This window comes from Mytilus trossulus, chromosome 1, assembly GCF_036588685.1.
Source record: "Mytilus trossulus isolate FHL-02 chromosome 1, PNRI_Mtr1.1.1.hap1, whole genome shotgun sequence".
Classification (NCBI taxonomy): Eukaryota; Metazoa; Mollusca; class Bivalvia; order Mytilida; family Mytilidae; genus Mytilus; species Mytilus trossulus.
In genome coordinates this window covers 20548736-20564533 of record NC_086373.1, presented here as the reverse complement: position 1 = coordinate 20564533, position 15798 = coordinate 20548736, and the positions used below count along the sequence as shown (strand labels likewise).

The following is a 15798-nucleotide window of genomic DNA, read 5'->3' as shown; positions in this document are numbered from 1 at the left end:
TGACTGCCATTGGCAATTGCCAAATAAAATTGATCACAGGTTGTAACAAAATGGATCTTATTATAAATTTAATACGTCACAGAAAAAAAAATAATTGTTAACTTGTGGACAGGATGTTGTGCCACAAACATTCGGTGTCAATATATATACATAAGTACGTCTGAGTCAGTGACAACCCTACAACAGATGTATCCATCGGATCGCCATCAATGATGGTGATACATGGCTGTGTACATAATGTATATACAACTCGTCTAAACATCAACCCAACAATGTTAGATCTGTAAATTTGTTTTCGCAAATTTTTGGTTCTTCCCTCGCCGGGATTCGAACTCATGCTACTGTGATATCGTGACACCAAATCGCCTGCACTGCAGCCGTCCCGCTAGACCACACGACAACTACAGTACATGATGCTTCATGCAGGCGATTTGGTGTCACGATATCACAGTAGCATGGGTTCGAATCCCGGCGAGGGAAGAACCAAAAATTTGCGAAAGCATATTTACAGATCTTACATGGTTGGGTTGATGTTTAGACGAGTTGTATATATATATATATCCCCATAATATCTCGTCATTTTCAGGTCTTGGACAAAGGCTAGTTAGCCACCATATTTATATAACCCTAGTATATCGTCATTTTCTGGTCTTGAGCAATTGCCAAACAGTATCTTGCATTATGAACTGCAAGCAATTCTTTATCATCTTATCCTCTATTTAATCATCTTTATGATTAAATCAAGTGGATTTCCTGTGCTTTTTCTTCTCATAGATTGATATAATAGTAAGAGGGTCAACTTATTTACAATCTAGTCTTACTTTGAAAAATGTTAATTATGCAAGTCAGGAACTTCAACTGTGGTTTAACTGCAGTTGAAGAAAGGAAACAAATTTTGGGATATGCAAACAGACAAGGGTAAAACTTGATGCTCCCTCTGCTACAGCGGGGCATAAAAAAACTCAACAAAAAATTTTGTATGCTATATTTAAAAGCAATACGTTGATGGCAATGTACAGATGAATATTTTACAATTACAACAATGGTGTAAACAAAATATACAAGTAAACAAGTTGACATATTATTTCATTTTATGGATACATATAAGAATCATCTTTAATATTTTAAATACAATTACATCTCGATTTCTTTCATCTAAATAATGCCCTAACCATCTTATATCAATACTGCACCCTTACCCTGCAATCATTTGTGTTCACACAATTTTACCAAATATAAAAATTATGATCAATTATTGGGTCTTGCTGTAAAATAACAGTGCCTGCATGATAACTTATGGAGAAATTTTCATATTTGATAGGAGAGAAATCATATGAATGGGAGGAACAGAAATAAATTTACTTATCTGTCACCAACTTATTTTGTTTTTCCTTTTCATCTTATTTCTTGCTTTAAAGATAGCTGTCAATATAACCAGTTGAATCAGACATTTTGTAAAAAGTTTATCAGATGTTCTTTACAATTGAAAATTAATTTTATACTGAATCTACACTTAAAAACAATGATTGGTATTAGGAACCACAAGAGTACATACAATAATGGTGTTATACAGGATGATATATAATGAATGAGAGTTAACTACAATACTCTTTTATCATGTTTATATTTACAGTAATTTACAATTTACAGACACATTTACATGGGAAGATTAAAATTTGATGGATAACACAAATTCTTTATAATTTTAAGATACATATATTCAGGATCAGGAACATATTTCCTATCCATGGTGCCCACATGATAGTGAAGCAAGCATAAATGAAGGTCTGAGGGGGCGGATTCTTTCATCTCTTATTTCTATAACAAACAAAAATCAACCATTTTCCTCTCCTTATTTTTTTCCCCCATTCTTATCTTTTCTTAATAATTTAGATGCCTGTTATTCTCTATTGCTTTGTTTTTAAAGGCCAATTTATTTTCATTTGTATTATTATTTTTGATATTTATTCTGCACTGAATTTGAATTAATGCAGAGTAAAAGTGAATTTCCAAACCATGGATATTGTTGGAAAGAAACAATAATTGCACTCACTAAAGATTGAAAGCAATTGACAGCTGAAGTCCAAGGAAAACGTACACTTACCTACTTGAACTGAATGGCAACCCTCCTTACACATACACAAAAACATTTGGTATGTTTTAGAAGACCAGATTTGGCATGATAAGACAAAGCCAACCTTTAAAAGACTTGCAACAAGCTAAGAAGATGTTGCTACACAACTTGAAGAAAATACTTCTAAACAGATATATCATGTTATGTTGCAAAAACCCCTCCATAACATAATATATTTGTTACGCCGAAAAAGATTTGGATTGAAATTCTCTGTACAGAACATAATTTATTTTTACTTGAAAGCTGTAAATCATTAACATGTTTATTCATAATTTTAAATTAGAGGATATTATCATAGAACCACAAGAATTATACATGTACTTATACACATTAGCTTGCTTTTTTACGTAACGTCATATCCGAAAAAACATTGGTGGGAAAATGCTCGAGAGGGTAAAAAAGGAATATCCAAAATTGCAAATTGACTGTCAGTGATGAAAAAACAGGCAAATTCGTTTGAATTAAGGAAAATTATTAGAATATGCACAAAATAACGTTTTTTTTGCAACATAGTAACTAAGATGTTCTAGGCATTATGTCTCCGTCTAAATAAATAACAATCAATCATAGCCATCTGTAAAATCATACAAATATAATATTCTACAATAAACTTTTCAAACTCATAGGTCAATCAATACATTACACTCTAAAAAGCTGCACAATTGACAGAATAGTTTTACCGGTAATACAATTAAGCAAATAAGAAAATAAATATCATGTTATTTTGAAGAAAAATAATAAAAAAATTAGAAAAAAATTCCTTCATTTGTTAATGATATTTTATGATTGTTTAACAGGCACTATAATGTTACATGAAGAATGTATGATCAAAATTTATGAAGAGATTTTCTGTTTAAATGATGTTTTGGGTGAATTACATTAAAAAACAATGACTACATTAGAAAAAAGAAACTTAAAAATATTTTCAGCATTAAAACATTACCAACAATAATAACAATTTAGAAGTATTAGCACTAGTATTGAAGACTGTAAATTATCCAACAAACAGTTTGTGCAACCTCCAGCTTTTCCAATCATATACAACTAAGCTGAATAAGTGTCACGACGAAAAATAAACAAACATTCCCCAAGATGTACAATTATTAGTTCAGTCAACTGTGAAATATATAACCCTTCACGTTCTGACAAAACCTTTGAATAATCTAGTGTTTAGTATCTTCAACCAAGTTCAACAAAACATATTACCATATGAATTAGTGTCAGCAGGATAAATCATATATCAATGTAGCATTTAACTATGCACAAGTTGAATGAAATAGTTTTTTCTCTAATTTAATTTACAACCATACCAGTTGATATCTAGGTAAAGTTAAACACAATTTTTTGATATTACAAACTTAACAGTTACATTCATTTAACAAAATATAACTAACTAACAACAACTATATTTTTTTTACTAATTTTCTTCTGTTTTGATCTTTTTAACTTGCCCTATGCCAGCTAACTGCTGCCGTCTGAAATGATTAAGATGAATTGTATGATAGACTGTTAATACATCAATTTAGAATTATTTTATGGAAGTTGTTAGACTTGGTTTAACTTTTTTGACTAAAACATCAAAGAACTGAGATTTTTTTCAGTCAATGAAGTACCATAAGGCCACAGTTTTTTAATTTGTTGGTTTACGGATTTAAAAAAATATCTTTCTAGACAAAAAAAAAAAAAAGCAAAATAAATATACATTTCACCTTTCTAACAAAATTTTGTTTATGCTATTTTGTTATCATTTCAAATTTTAGTTCGATGAAATATTCTTGCTCAGCTGTCATAAATATCGCATGACATTAACTTATGATTTGCCGTAAAAAAAGGGGGGTGTTCACAGACAAAGACGAAATTAAATCGTCTTTTCACAAACAAGAAAAACAAATTCGCGTAGCTCTTATTCAATTCCGGAAAACTTGGTGAGTAATGATCTTCAAAAACGAAAACTGATAAAGAAAAAAAGGCAAAAAACGTCTTACGAAAATAAGTTTCAACACATGTCAAAAACGTAATAGACTCGTCCACGGAAAAAACGAGAATATCGGGTTAATCTAGTGTCATTCATTACCGTTTTTAATCCAAATGAACGATATTTTTTTTTATTATCCATGAAACAAGAACATTCTAAATGACTTGTTGATATTCAGAACTTTTACTTCCAAGGTGCTTTCCACCTGTCCACATTTGGACAAGTCTATTTCTATTAGATTATGCATCTTACAGACTGATGACAAATAAGGAAAACGAACTTATTGTGTAATGGGTTTTAAACACATATTTCGTTCCGCAAAATTATTTGCGTAAACAACATTTCAAGGTCAGTTATAATTGATTTGTCTATTTTTAGAAACGTAAACTGGAAGTTTTATTTTTTCACAACAGAGAGTGTTATCAATTTTGTTAGTGATTCATGCATTTCATTTCATAAAAAAAAGAAGAATTTAATTATTTTTCAGGGATAATGTATTTGTTTGGGTCGGCGGGAATAAAAAAGCATGAAAAGTCAATTTTATTCTTATTCTGGGAATCGGCAAAATCAGGTTGGCGGATCCGTAAACCAACAAATTAAAAAATCCTGGCCTAAGCCATGAATGACAAAGTTGATCTTTATGTCCATTTTATTTAAAGTTAAGACTATTTCATCAGAAATTTGATTATGGTGGGAAATGATATTGCCATCGTTAACAAAATTTGTTGGGGGATTACACTTTGAAATGAAGTCATTCAAACTTTTGAACATACTCCTGGTGATTTTTTTTTCTTCAGCAGAATGCATGCTGTAGTTTTTCAGACATACAAACACTTCTTGAATTTACTTTAAGAATGAAACTTACACATCAGCTGTGGTAACAGCAGTAGTTGTTATTGTTCTCTTCACTGCAACCTTTTGTGTGGCAGGACTTTGGGCATCTGTGTAAACAATAAATATATATCATTAAACATGAACTAAGTTGGAACTAAATATATATTTTTTTGTTGAGGACAGGAACTCATTCCAGAAAAATCTTTACTTTTATAAAAAAAAATATACTGAGATGTCTCAAATATTTTTTTCTTCTCCTTTATAGATTATTTTATAAAATTGAATGCTGATTATCATTTCACATTTTTCTTGGTATAACAGATGAATAATTTAACAAAAAATTTGTAAGGGTTCCGCGGAACCCAGTGTCTCGCCTACTTTTGCTGTAAATCGCAGGCGCAACAAAAATGAGGTAAAAATCAAAAAAAATATTCCTCTTGATACTATCTTATGATTGTAAGAAGCTCCTGTTCAAGTTTGGTAAAAATCTAGGATAGTTAATGAATCTTATAAATGTTTTGAAAACTTTAACTGCCGACTGTATGTAACTTGAAGAAAAAAATCTAAGTCCATTTAAAAGTAAAATACAGAAAAAATGGAGTTATCTTTTTACAAAATTTACTTCTGGATACTATCTTATGATCATAAAGAAGCTTCTGTCCAAGTTTGGTACAAACACAGGATAGTTTAAGAAAGTTATTAAAGTTTTAAAAACTTTAACCACAGAGTGAATGTAATGTTTGCCTGCAGAAAAACTAAGTCCATTTAAAAGTAAAATTCGGAAAAAATGGATTTTTTTTTTACAAAATTTACTTCTGGATACTATCTTATGATCATAAATAAGCTTCTGTCCAAGTTCAGTACAAATCCAGGATAGTTTAAGAAAGTTATTAAAATTTTAAAAACTTTAACCACAGAGTGAATGTAATGTTTGCCTGCAGAAAAACTAAGTCCATTTATAAGTAAAATACGGAAAAAATGGAATTTTATTTTTTCAAAATTTACTTCTGGATACTATCATATGATCATAAACAAGCTTCTGTCCAAGTTTGGTAGAAATCAAGTATAGTTTAAGAAAGTTATTAAAATTTCAAAAACTTTAACCACAGAGTGAATATTTGTGGACGCCGCCGCCGACGGAAAGTAGGATCGCTTAGTCTCGCTTTTTCGACTAAAGTCGAAGGCTCGACAAAAATGCATCACAGGAAGAATAATGACTATGCTCTTAAACTTTGTACTTGTTTGCCTTTACAACTATTTTGATCTGACAATCACTGATGGATCTTATGTAGACGAAACATGTGTCTCGGGGTATTTAATTATAATCCTGGTACCTTTGATAACTATTTAAGGAAAAATAGTATCTAAAAAGAATGTGTCCAAAGTACACGGATGCCCGACTGGCACTATCATTTTATATGTTCAGTTGACCGTGAAATTGGGGTCAAAAGTCTAATTTGGCTTTAAAATTAGAAAGATCATATCATAAGCAACAAGTGTACTAAGTTTCAAGTTGATTGGACTTCATCTTCATCAAAAACTGCCTTGACCAAAACCTTAAAACTGCGGACGAACGAACGAACGGAGCCACAGACCAGAAAACATAATGCCCCTCTACTACCGTAGGTGAGGCATAAAAATACACAACAAATTGTTCTCTTGAAATAATTTCATACAAAAATCTAAAAAATTAAGTTTGCTTAATAAGACACACACAATGTTCTTATTTTAGTACATTACATATCAACCAACCTTGAAGCCACCTGACTTGTGTAGCAGGTCCATATCCTTTTTCATTTCTGGCAGCAATACGGAAGATGATAGCTGGTTTTGTTGTATAGTCAATGTGAGCTGAGGCCAGACTTGCTGTTGTCACTGTACATGTTGGAGCAGGACCACAGTAGACTCTTACAAATGCCAGCTGAGCTGGAGCTCCTGGTTTTTGATCTGTCTGTGATGCAGCATTACGTACAGCCAGGTATACAGAGTATTCTGTGATTTTTCCTGCTGTGTTCTGTGGAGGTTCCCATGATAAGTGTGCACCTTCTGGACTCTGTAAATATTTGATAATACTAGGTATAATATAAGCAAAACAGACAAAATCATACCCAACTAATCATATTGTAATGGCAGTCTGTGATTTGCTTAAGGGAAAAAAACACAATAATGAGGATTCAAAAAAATTGAGACACAAATGGCATTCAATAATTAAGTTTGTGAGAAAAATTCAATACATTCTAATAAGGTTTTAATAAATGAAAGGCTGGTACATTGTAGTGTGCAGGTATGACAAAGTCTATACAATAACACCACATTGTCTTAACTACCCTATTGAAATTGTTTTAGACACAATAGTATCTTATTCCAAGTATTAAAGGTGAGGGACCTTTTCATACAGATATAAAGAATAGTTTCTGTATTTAACTTTACAGTTGCTATTTGTATAAAATTTTATATTAAGTTGGAATATGAATACACATGTATCTTTTTTGGATTATCAGATGTAATGTTTTCTACAACCATCCCAGAAAAATGGAGAATTAATCTAAATCAGTAAAAAAAAAAAGGTGCAACAGAACATCATGTAAGTATTTTTGAAAGTTTTACAACATTCTGTCAAAAGGTTCAGGAGCAGATGCAATAAGGTAAGAGTAGAAAAAAATTAGGTAAAGACACACTCCCATCACTATTTACCTCATGGACTCTTCAAATATTTTATCATATTATCAAGTCAAATTTATTACAAAGCTAGCTCCAACCAGACTAAATGATTTTGTTAGTATTTAAAGGTGAGTCTACACAAGTTTTAACCCTCCATGCAGACATTTTTAAAATAAATCAGAAATATGGCATGAATATGTTTTACTCCTTGGTAAGGTTATGAATGGGTCTTTTTGTTGAATGACAATTTGTCTTCCGAGTTATTCTTCTAAACCAACCCACCTTACTAATCTTGATTGCTGATGGGGCACCAGGGTAGCCAGGCAGACAGGTCTTAAATGCAGATATCTCACTGAATGGTCCTCGTCCACAAGCATTTATACCTGCCACTCTGAATTTGTATGCTGTTCCTGGGAGTAACTCTTGTTTCTTTAGAACACTGTGATCAGGTATGCTTACAACATCAACATCCTGTTCAAATAGATATATATTTTACTGTTTGATAAGGATATAATGAGACTACAATATCATGGTAATTTTGGCTGGCTGTTAAACATCCAGTAACATTGAACAGGACAAGTATACCAAGAAATATTATGAAGTAACTTGTACATTTAAGAAAAAGCTCTTATTGTTTTTTCGTTCTTTTAGATTTGAGGGAAGACTTTCAATGATGTACCAAAAGGTGTATACCAAGTACATCAAGATCAGCCAATGTGTATTGTCATATTAGTCATTTACATAATTATTACATCTTCTATTTTTGCAAATACTTTTGAAAATGAAGAACTGTGTTCAAAGATCCCCCTTCAGGTTTCATAATTCCCTTTCTCTTAACCAAAGAAAATTATTTCTATACGGGAAAATGAAAAACATTTAATTTGAAATATCAATCAAATATTCAACAAAATCAAATTAGAATATGAAATAAAACTTACATCTCCATTGCCCTGTAGTCCATCAGATGACAGATAGAAATGTGCGACCAGACATGATGATCCTTTAATGATACCAACATCATACCACTGGTTAGCTTCCTTCTTTATTGGAGTGGTTGGCATTTTTATTGGAGTGGTACTAGTTTCCTGAAATTACAACCAACAAAACTTCAAATTTGCCATATACCCATTAAAACATAACATATATTTCAGTGGAAGTGGTCAAATCATGTACATTTTATCAAGGCTATTAAAATTTGTCCATGTGTTACCAAAAATTTGCTCAGGTAGAACTCAGTGAGTCTAAGGTAAAGTCACCTGATACAACCTGTTCTTTTCAGTTAATCATTCTTTGGCCCAGAGACATCAGTTGAATAGCTTGTGATTAATTTAAAATTGACCAGCTATGATTTAGCTTCCAGAAGTTAGACATAAATGAATTCTGCTATAACATAAAATATTTAATTCATATCAAATAGTTTATTTTTGTATAGAAATTGAAGTATTTTGACTTTTCATAAGATTCAATTGCAAAGAGATCTAACCAGTTTTGTTCAGTTCATTTCAGTTTTCCATCATAGTACATTGTAGTAAGGGTTCACACTGTATTTTGAACCGATACATTTATAGAATACACTGTGCTCAATCTTTTATTTAAGTCTATCAAACTTGATTTACAAAACATTCAAAATGATAATAACAACGAAGAGTATCAACAAATTAAAAAAAATCTATTCATATAGACAAACTTTGGATTTATTTTATAATTTGCAGTTGTATTCTTCACTGTAGCACAAAAATAATGATGTCAATTTTTGTTGTTGGACAAAATGATGATTTGATTACAATTTAAATGACAATTTATTCTTCGATAAGTTATTACCTGTTTGATTTCAGTTCCTGGTTCTATTTTAATTGCATTAGTTGCATCAGGTTCTTGTTTTATGCCATTTGTAGAAGATATTGCTGAATTGGATGAAATTGCTGCTGATGCCAAGGTTGACAAAGGATCTACAAAGGAACAAAAAACAGAATGCATTCAGTGCAATTTTATTTTACGAAAAAAGCATTGGTGAAATTTCAATTCTTGGTTAACAAATTACCTCCTCATTTAAATAAACCAACAAGCCAAACATTTCCTTTGTCTTATTCATAGAAGTCACACACAAATTAAAATTTTTATTGATGAGTTGTTGATCATTTATTATTTAATACATAAAATTTAACGATCACTGTAATTTCTATTATTAAGGAAATTCATACAAAACAAATAATTCATAAAAGAAGATTTGTGTGAATTGCTTACATGGAGTCAATTTGTTGGCATGTTGTTAACTGTAATATCCTATTTATTATTTGAATAAGAATTTAAAAATGTGTGTTAGTTATATGCAGCATGTTAATGAATCCATTTTGAAATCCTGCCTTGGTGTCTGTTGTTAAAGGGATAATTCGCGATTTTTCACTTTTCATCCTATTATGTTCATTATACAATAAAAAACATATTCACCAAGTTTTATTTTGATATGAAATCTAATAAAGAAGAAAATTGGGAATTCTTAATTTTATTTCTTGAAACTTCCTGACTTATGTGACTTAGTTTAAGTCTTTGATGCATGCCGGGAGTGGAAATATCTCATTTAAGTCTTGTTCGTTAACCATCTAATAACGCGATTTAAAGCGCATCAACGACTTTTGGTGTGGTTATTAACCAACGAAAGTAAGTGATAGCCATGCAACTTTTAAAATTAAATCGTGTGGATATTTTAAAACGAATTTTAATAATGAAATTAATTCATACAATAGAACATTTTCATGATTTTTTTTCTAAAAATACTTAAAACAAACATATGAAATTGACATGATCAATAGTGTATTAAAAATACATGTTTGTATTCTGACCTTTTTGCTTCATTCCATCAAACATTTTCACTTGCTTGTACGTTGGAAATAAAATGTGTATTGTTTTGTGACACCTAAAGAATGTTGAATGCGTAGGTTAACTCAAGGTAATTATAAGATAACATTATGTAATTCTAATCCTTTGATCCTCATTCAGTGAAATCTAGGCGTCACGGTTTACTGGCATTACAGGTGTGAACAACATTTCGAGTCAGTCAAAGTTTTAGATACAGAAATGTAAAAAAATTTAATTAAAAGTAATTAATGGGAATAACAAGGTCGCACAATAACTGGATAGCTGTTGTATATTTTTATATTTTGCATAAGCATAATAAGATCATTTTTAAATGAATTATGACTTTTGATTAATCCAGTAACTATAAAATACTTAATTATTTTAATTGAAGTATAAATTCATAAATAAATAAAACCTTCTAATCACGAGTGTATGAACTAAAAATTGTACTATTTAAGATTAGGATCGTCAGCCTTAAATATTTCAAACAGATCATTAACAATTGCAATTATATAATTTAGTCCATCCAAAGTTATCTTTAATTACCTATTTAGGAATTAATGTTCTCATACAAATATTTCATTTCTCACAACGCACGAATACTTCAGATATTTGAAAAAAGATGCTTTAATAAATTGACAGAAAATTTAAGAATCTTTTTGGAATGGAATCGAAATTTACGAACATATTTGCTTTGTCATCTTTCCTATTGTTTAATGTAATTATAAGTCTGTTTCAACTGGCAAGAATACCACTAAAGCGGACAAGCAGTTTGTTCTTTAAAATGCTGTCATTGAATATCAATAAAGAAAATAAATCCTGAAATTGATTTGAAACTTTGATACTCTATAGTTTTCCTGGAAAATATTCACATCCCTTAGGGATTATTAGTGTACGTCCAGTTGCGTACATATTACATGCATGTCGGAACTATTGTGATGATGACGAATTTCTTCCTTTATTCGAGAACAATCTAATTGATATATAAATGTCCATTACTTCGTTGAGCCAAAGAAAGTTATATATCGATCTGTAAATAAATCTCTTCTTCGTCTTCTTCTTTTGGTATACAATAGTCTTTCGACATTTGATGATTACATACTGTTGGCATACGTGGACTGGTCTATTTACAAAACTTATGTTTCTTTCTTATGTGCAATGTATGCATGTATATATTTAAATTTGCGCTATAGTTCCGTAACTTTTTATCCAGGCGTATATACGAATGGTCGACAAGTGCGTACATTTTTTTTAAATCAATATTTCTGGTATGGTCCAATCTGTCCTTCACCATTTACAACGAGTATAAATTACATTTTACCACATTTACCCTTGGAAAAAATATGTGTATATAGATTTTTATTTCATCAAATATGTTGTTTATTAATAGGTATTAATATATTTTTATAAATAATTTTCTTTACACCAGAAATGTTATTCATAAACAAGCGTATGAGTTTAGTAATGACTAGTATATTATATCACTTTCGGACACGCAAGATAGATAGAGATGCATATTATACACCTAATAGTTCAAAATGGAAAGTTTAAGTTATCGGCAGTGTACACTGATCAATACCCTAAGAAGTGAAACAATGATGAATTTGCAAGCTCGACAGGAAATTGCTTGAATACCTGGACGTGTCACCTCACACCCCCTGAAATACCCTTGGGAGTAATTAATACCTTTAGCCATGCGGGTGATCAGTGGAGCGAGGATCCTAATTTATTTGAATAAAGTTTATTACATAAAAGAATTATGAACTAATTAGATTTCCGAAAACAATTAAAGTTTCACGGAACACTTTTTAAAATATTTATGATTTGAAATTAATACTTTTTAACTAATTCCAATATTATCATTATTGTTATAAATAACAGATAATGACGTTGATCATAGTTATCAAAAAAAAAATATTTCCGTATCAACTTAGTTATAAACTAGTCGGATAAAACAACCGTACGATTGACAAGATATCGACACGTAATTACGACTGCATCGGGTTACTGCAGTTTTGGTCCTTAGACATATCGCGGGTGCAAATCGTGGAAGGTGACAAAATGGCTGACCGCAGGGAATTGATACTCTAAATTTTAAATCGACGGTGATCTCTTATCTAGCAGAATTAAACTTTAATATCTATGAATTTGAGTATTTTTATACAGAATGAACATAATATCAATTTTTGATTTTTTTGCGAAGTTTCCCTTTAAAGATCCAAATATTTCCCTTTAAAGATCCAAATAATAAAAATACAATTATATTAGGAGTATATTCCCTCTCTTGTCATGTTGGAATTAAATCATCTTAAAAACCTGGATAATTTTTGAAATTTTCCTTTAAATTTTACACCGTTTACTTTAGAGCAATGTAAACTTTATTTGTTAAATGGATTCATTATATTTACCCGAGTCCATTGAGCTTGAGATCTGACGGAGGATTCCTTGTGTAGGTGGTACCAGTCCTAGTGACATGGCTGTATTATCTACTGATGCAGGACCAGTCAACTGTTGAGCACTGGTATTGGGGAGACTTGCAGGTAAACCAGTAGATGTGTCCATAGCTTCATCTTTTGGTTCTGGCTGAGCCATTAACTGATCAGGCAGTTCTAAGGCATGTCCCTGAGATGCAGCTAGAGCCTGATCCTGCACAAGAGCTAAGGCTTGTGTCACAGCTAAAGCTTCCTCTTGTGTAGGCATTGATATTTGACCTTCAGAAGGTTGTAAAATGTCTGCTGGTAAAGTAGGATTTATGTTGGCAAGAGGTTCTTGCAGTTGTTGCAATGCACTCACATGTGATCCAGATATATCCATTGGTTCAGGTTCTGGGTCATGTGATGTCAGCTGTGAAGGAATGGCGGCTGTAACTGGATCAATCATTGGCACATTACTTAAAAGATCAGAGTTTGTTATAGCACTATCAGCAGTCATAGAGGCTTGTTGCGTAGAATCTGTTGTTTGCCCTTGATTTTCATCTCCTGGGCAATTATGGCCATCTGTACAAACTCCACTTTGTGTTGGATTATTTTCATCCCCTGGGCAATTATGGCCGTCAGTACAAACCCCACTTTGTGTCGGGTTTTCATCCCCTGGACAATTATGGCCGTCTGTACAAACCCCACTTTGTGTCGGATTTTCATCCCCTGGACAATTATGGCCATCTGTACAAGCTCCACTTTGAGTCTGATTTTCATCCCCTGGACAATTATGGCCGTCTGTACAAGCTCCACTTTGAGTCAGATTTTCATCCCCTGGACAATTATGGCCATCTTTACATACACCAGGTGGGGTTCCATCAACTTCATCTCCCCCATCTCCCGGGCAATTATGGCCATCGGTACACACTGCTTTCGGTGGTTCATCCCCTGGGCAATTATGGCCATCTGTACACACTTGCTTGGGTGGTTCATCCCCAGGACAATTATGGCCATCAGTACACACTGCTTTCGATGGTTCATCCCCTGGGCAATTATGGCCATCAGTACATACTACCTTGGGTGGTTCATCACCAGGACAATTGTGGCCATCTGTACACACTTGCTTGGGTGGTTCATCCCCAGGACAATTATGGCCATCTGTACACACTGCTTTCGGTGGTTCATCCCCTGGGCAATTATGGCCATCCGTACACACTTGCTTGGGTGGTTCATCCCCAGGACAATTATGGCCATCAGTGCATACTTCTTTGGGTGGTTCATCCCCAGGACAATTGTGGCCATCCGTACACACTTGCTTGGGTGGTTCATCTCCAGGACAATTATGGCCATCTGTACACGCTGCTTTAGGTGGATCATCTCCCGGACAATTATGGCCGTCTGTGCAAACAGCTGGTGGCTGAGTTTCATCTCCCGGACAATTATGACCATCTGTACATGGGGCTTGCTGTGTTGTAGCGGCCTGAGTTAAGACAACTGGAGCTGTTGTCGTTGGTTTAGCACTAGCTGGAGTTATCGTTATCTGAACTGGTTTTGGTGTTGATGAGATGCCTTGAGCTGCCACAGATACTGGCTGAGTAGTCATTGTGACTGGAGACTGAGAGATTGATGGCTGTGTAATGAGGGATATAGTAGGTGTTGATGGAGTTGGTGTAGCCTGTGTGGTATATAATAATGACGTGGCTGAAGACTGGGATGGTGTGGCAGCTATGGTCTTAATTATTGTTCCACCAGACTGCTGTGTTCCTGAAAACAGAAATTATAAGCAATAATTAGATTGATTGTTAGAAAATCTAATGCTTACAGAACCATGAAAAATTTGAAGCATTTTTTTTAATTGCAGTCCTATGATATCATACATGTATTTCTAGTTTCTAAGATTACGTTTTCTTTAATACGTACTTTTTCCCAAGTTAACATATTTTTACAAAATTTAAATCGATGACAAATTAGCAAGATTTATATCTAGCGGGATTATAAATATTTCAACATATACTGTCTTTATGTATGATGTGAATAGAGACTTCAAATTAAATTTTCAAAAACAAGTTGCTTAACTAAATAAAATAGATCATTGTGACTGTTCACAAACTAACAAAGATTTTCAAGCATCATCAGTAGTCTGTTCAGCCAAACAAAAAAGTATGTTTGTTAACAGTACCCCCACCTACCCTAGTCTTTTGACCATTTTTTTTATTCAGCACTGCTAAAGTCACAATGTTGCTCCCATAGACTCAACATAAAAAAAAATCCCTACCTACCTACCTTATTTTTTCAGCATGTGACATTAAACACACATACTTTTTTGTTTGGCCTTAGATTGGTGTATTATCTGATAAGGTTGTTTATTTTACAATAAAGGTGCCACATTTGCTTGACTGAAGTAATTTTTTTGTTATATCATGTCCTTTTTTATCCCAAAGAGGTTGTTTGAATTGATCACTTTTTTTATTAGGAAAAAATAAAATTTGTACAAAAGTGTATTTGTTTTCATGTATCAAAAACATTCTTTAAACTATGTTAAACATGAAAAGTACATGAATGGAAATGCACAGCAAAAAAAAGTAAAAATAATTATTTTACCTTGTGTTGATATAATATTGACGACTGGTTTAGCTAATGGTGATCCCGATATAATGTGCTGTTGTGTTCCTGCTGGAAGTGTCGTTACTGATAAAGGTTTTCCTGAAAAATAAATTGCAATTTCTTAGACTAATTCAAAATATTGATAAAAAATTAAGTACATGTTTAAAAACAAATTATGTAAAGACTTTTTTTGTCTTTAGAAGAATGGAACACCCCTTTTTTTAAGATCAAGGCTAATTATGATTGAATACCCCCTCTCCCCCTATTTGTATGATTGGGTCCACCCCTGTACTTATACTTATTTATTCATATATTGC

The 15798-nt window shown here is 32.4% G+C and overlaps 1 protein-coding gene across 2 annotated transcripts in view; it reads right to left on the bottom strand.

Moving 5' to 3' along the window:
* Positions 1–969: 969 nt before the first annotated feature.
* The window catches only part of LOC134718149 (host cell factor 1-like), a 33305-nt gene continuing 18476 nt past the window's right edge, over positions 970–15798 (bottom strand). For both annotated transcript variants that reach the window (XM_063580642.1, XM_063580647.1), the window contains 8 exons: positions 15479–15580; positions 12869–14641; positions 9426–9553; positions 8543–8689; positions 7887–8075; positions 6696–6996; positions 4975–5050; positions 970–3609 (listed from right to left, as the gene is read on the bottom strand). In XM_063580642.1, coding sequence (XP_063436712.1) covers positions 3552–3609; positions 4975–5050; positions 6696–6996; positions 7887–8075; positions 8543–8689; positions 9426–9553; positions 12869–14641; positions 15479–15580 — 2774 coding nt within the window. In that variant the 3' untranslated portion in view covers positions 970–3551. The remainder of the gene's footprint in view (positions 3610–4974; positions 5051–6695; positions 6997–7886; positions 8076–8542; positions 8690–9425; positions 9554–12868; positions 14642–15478; positions 15581–15798) is intronic.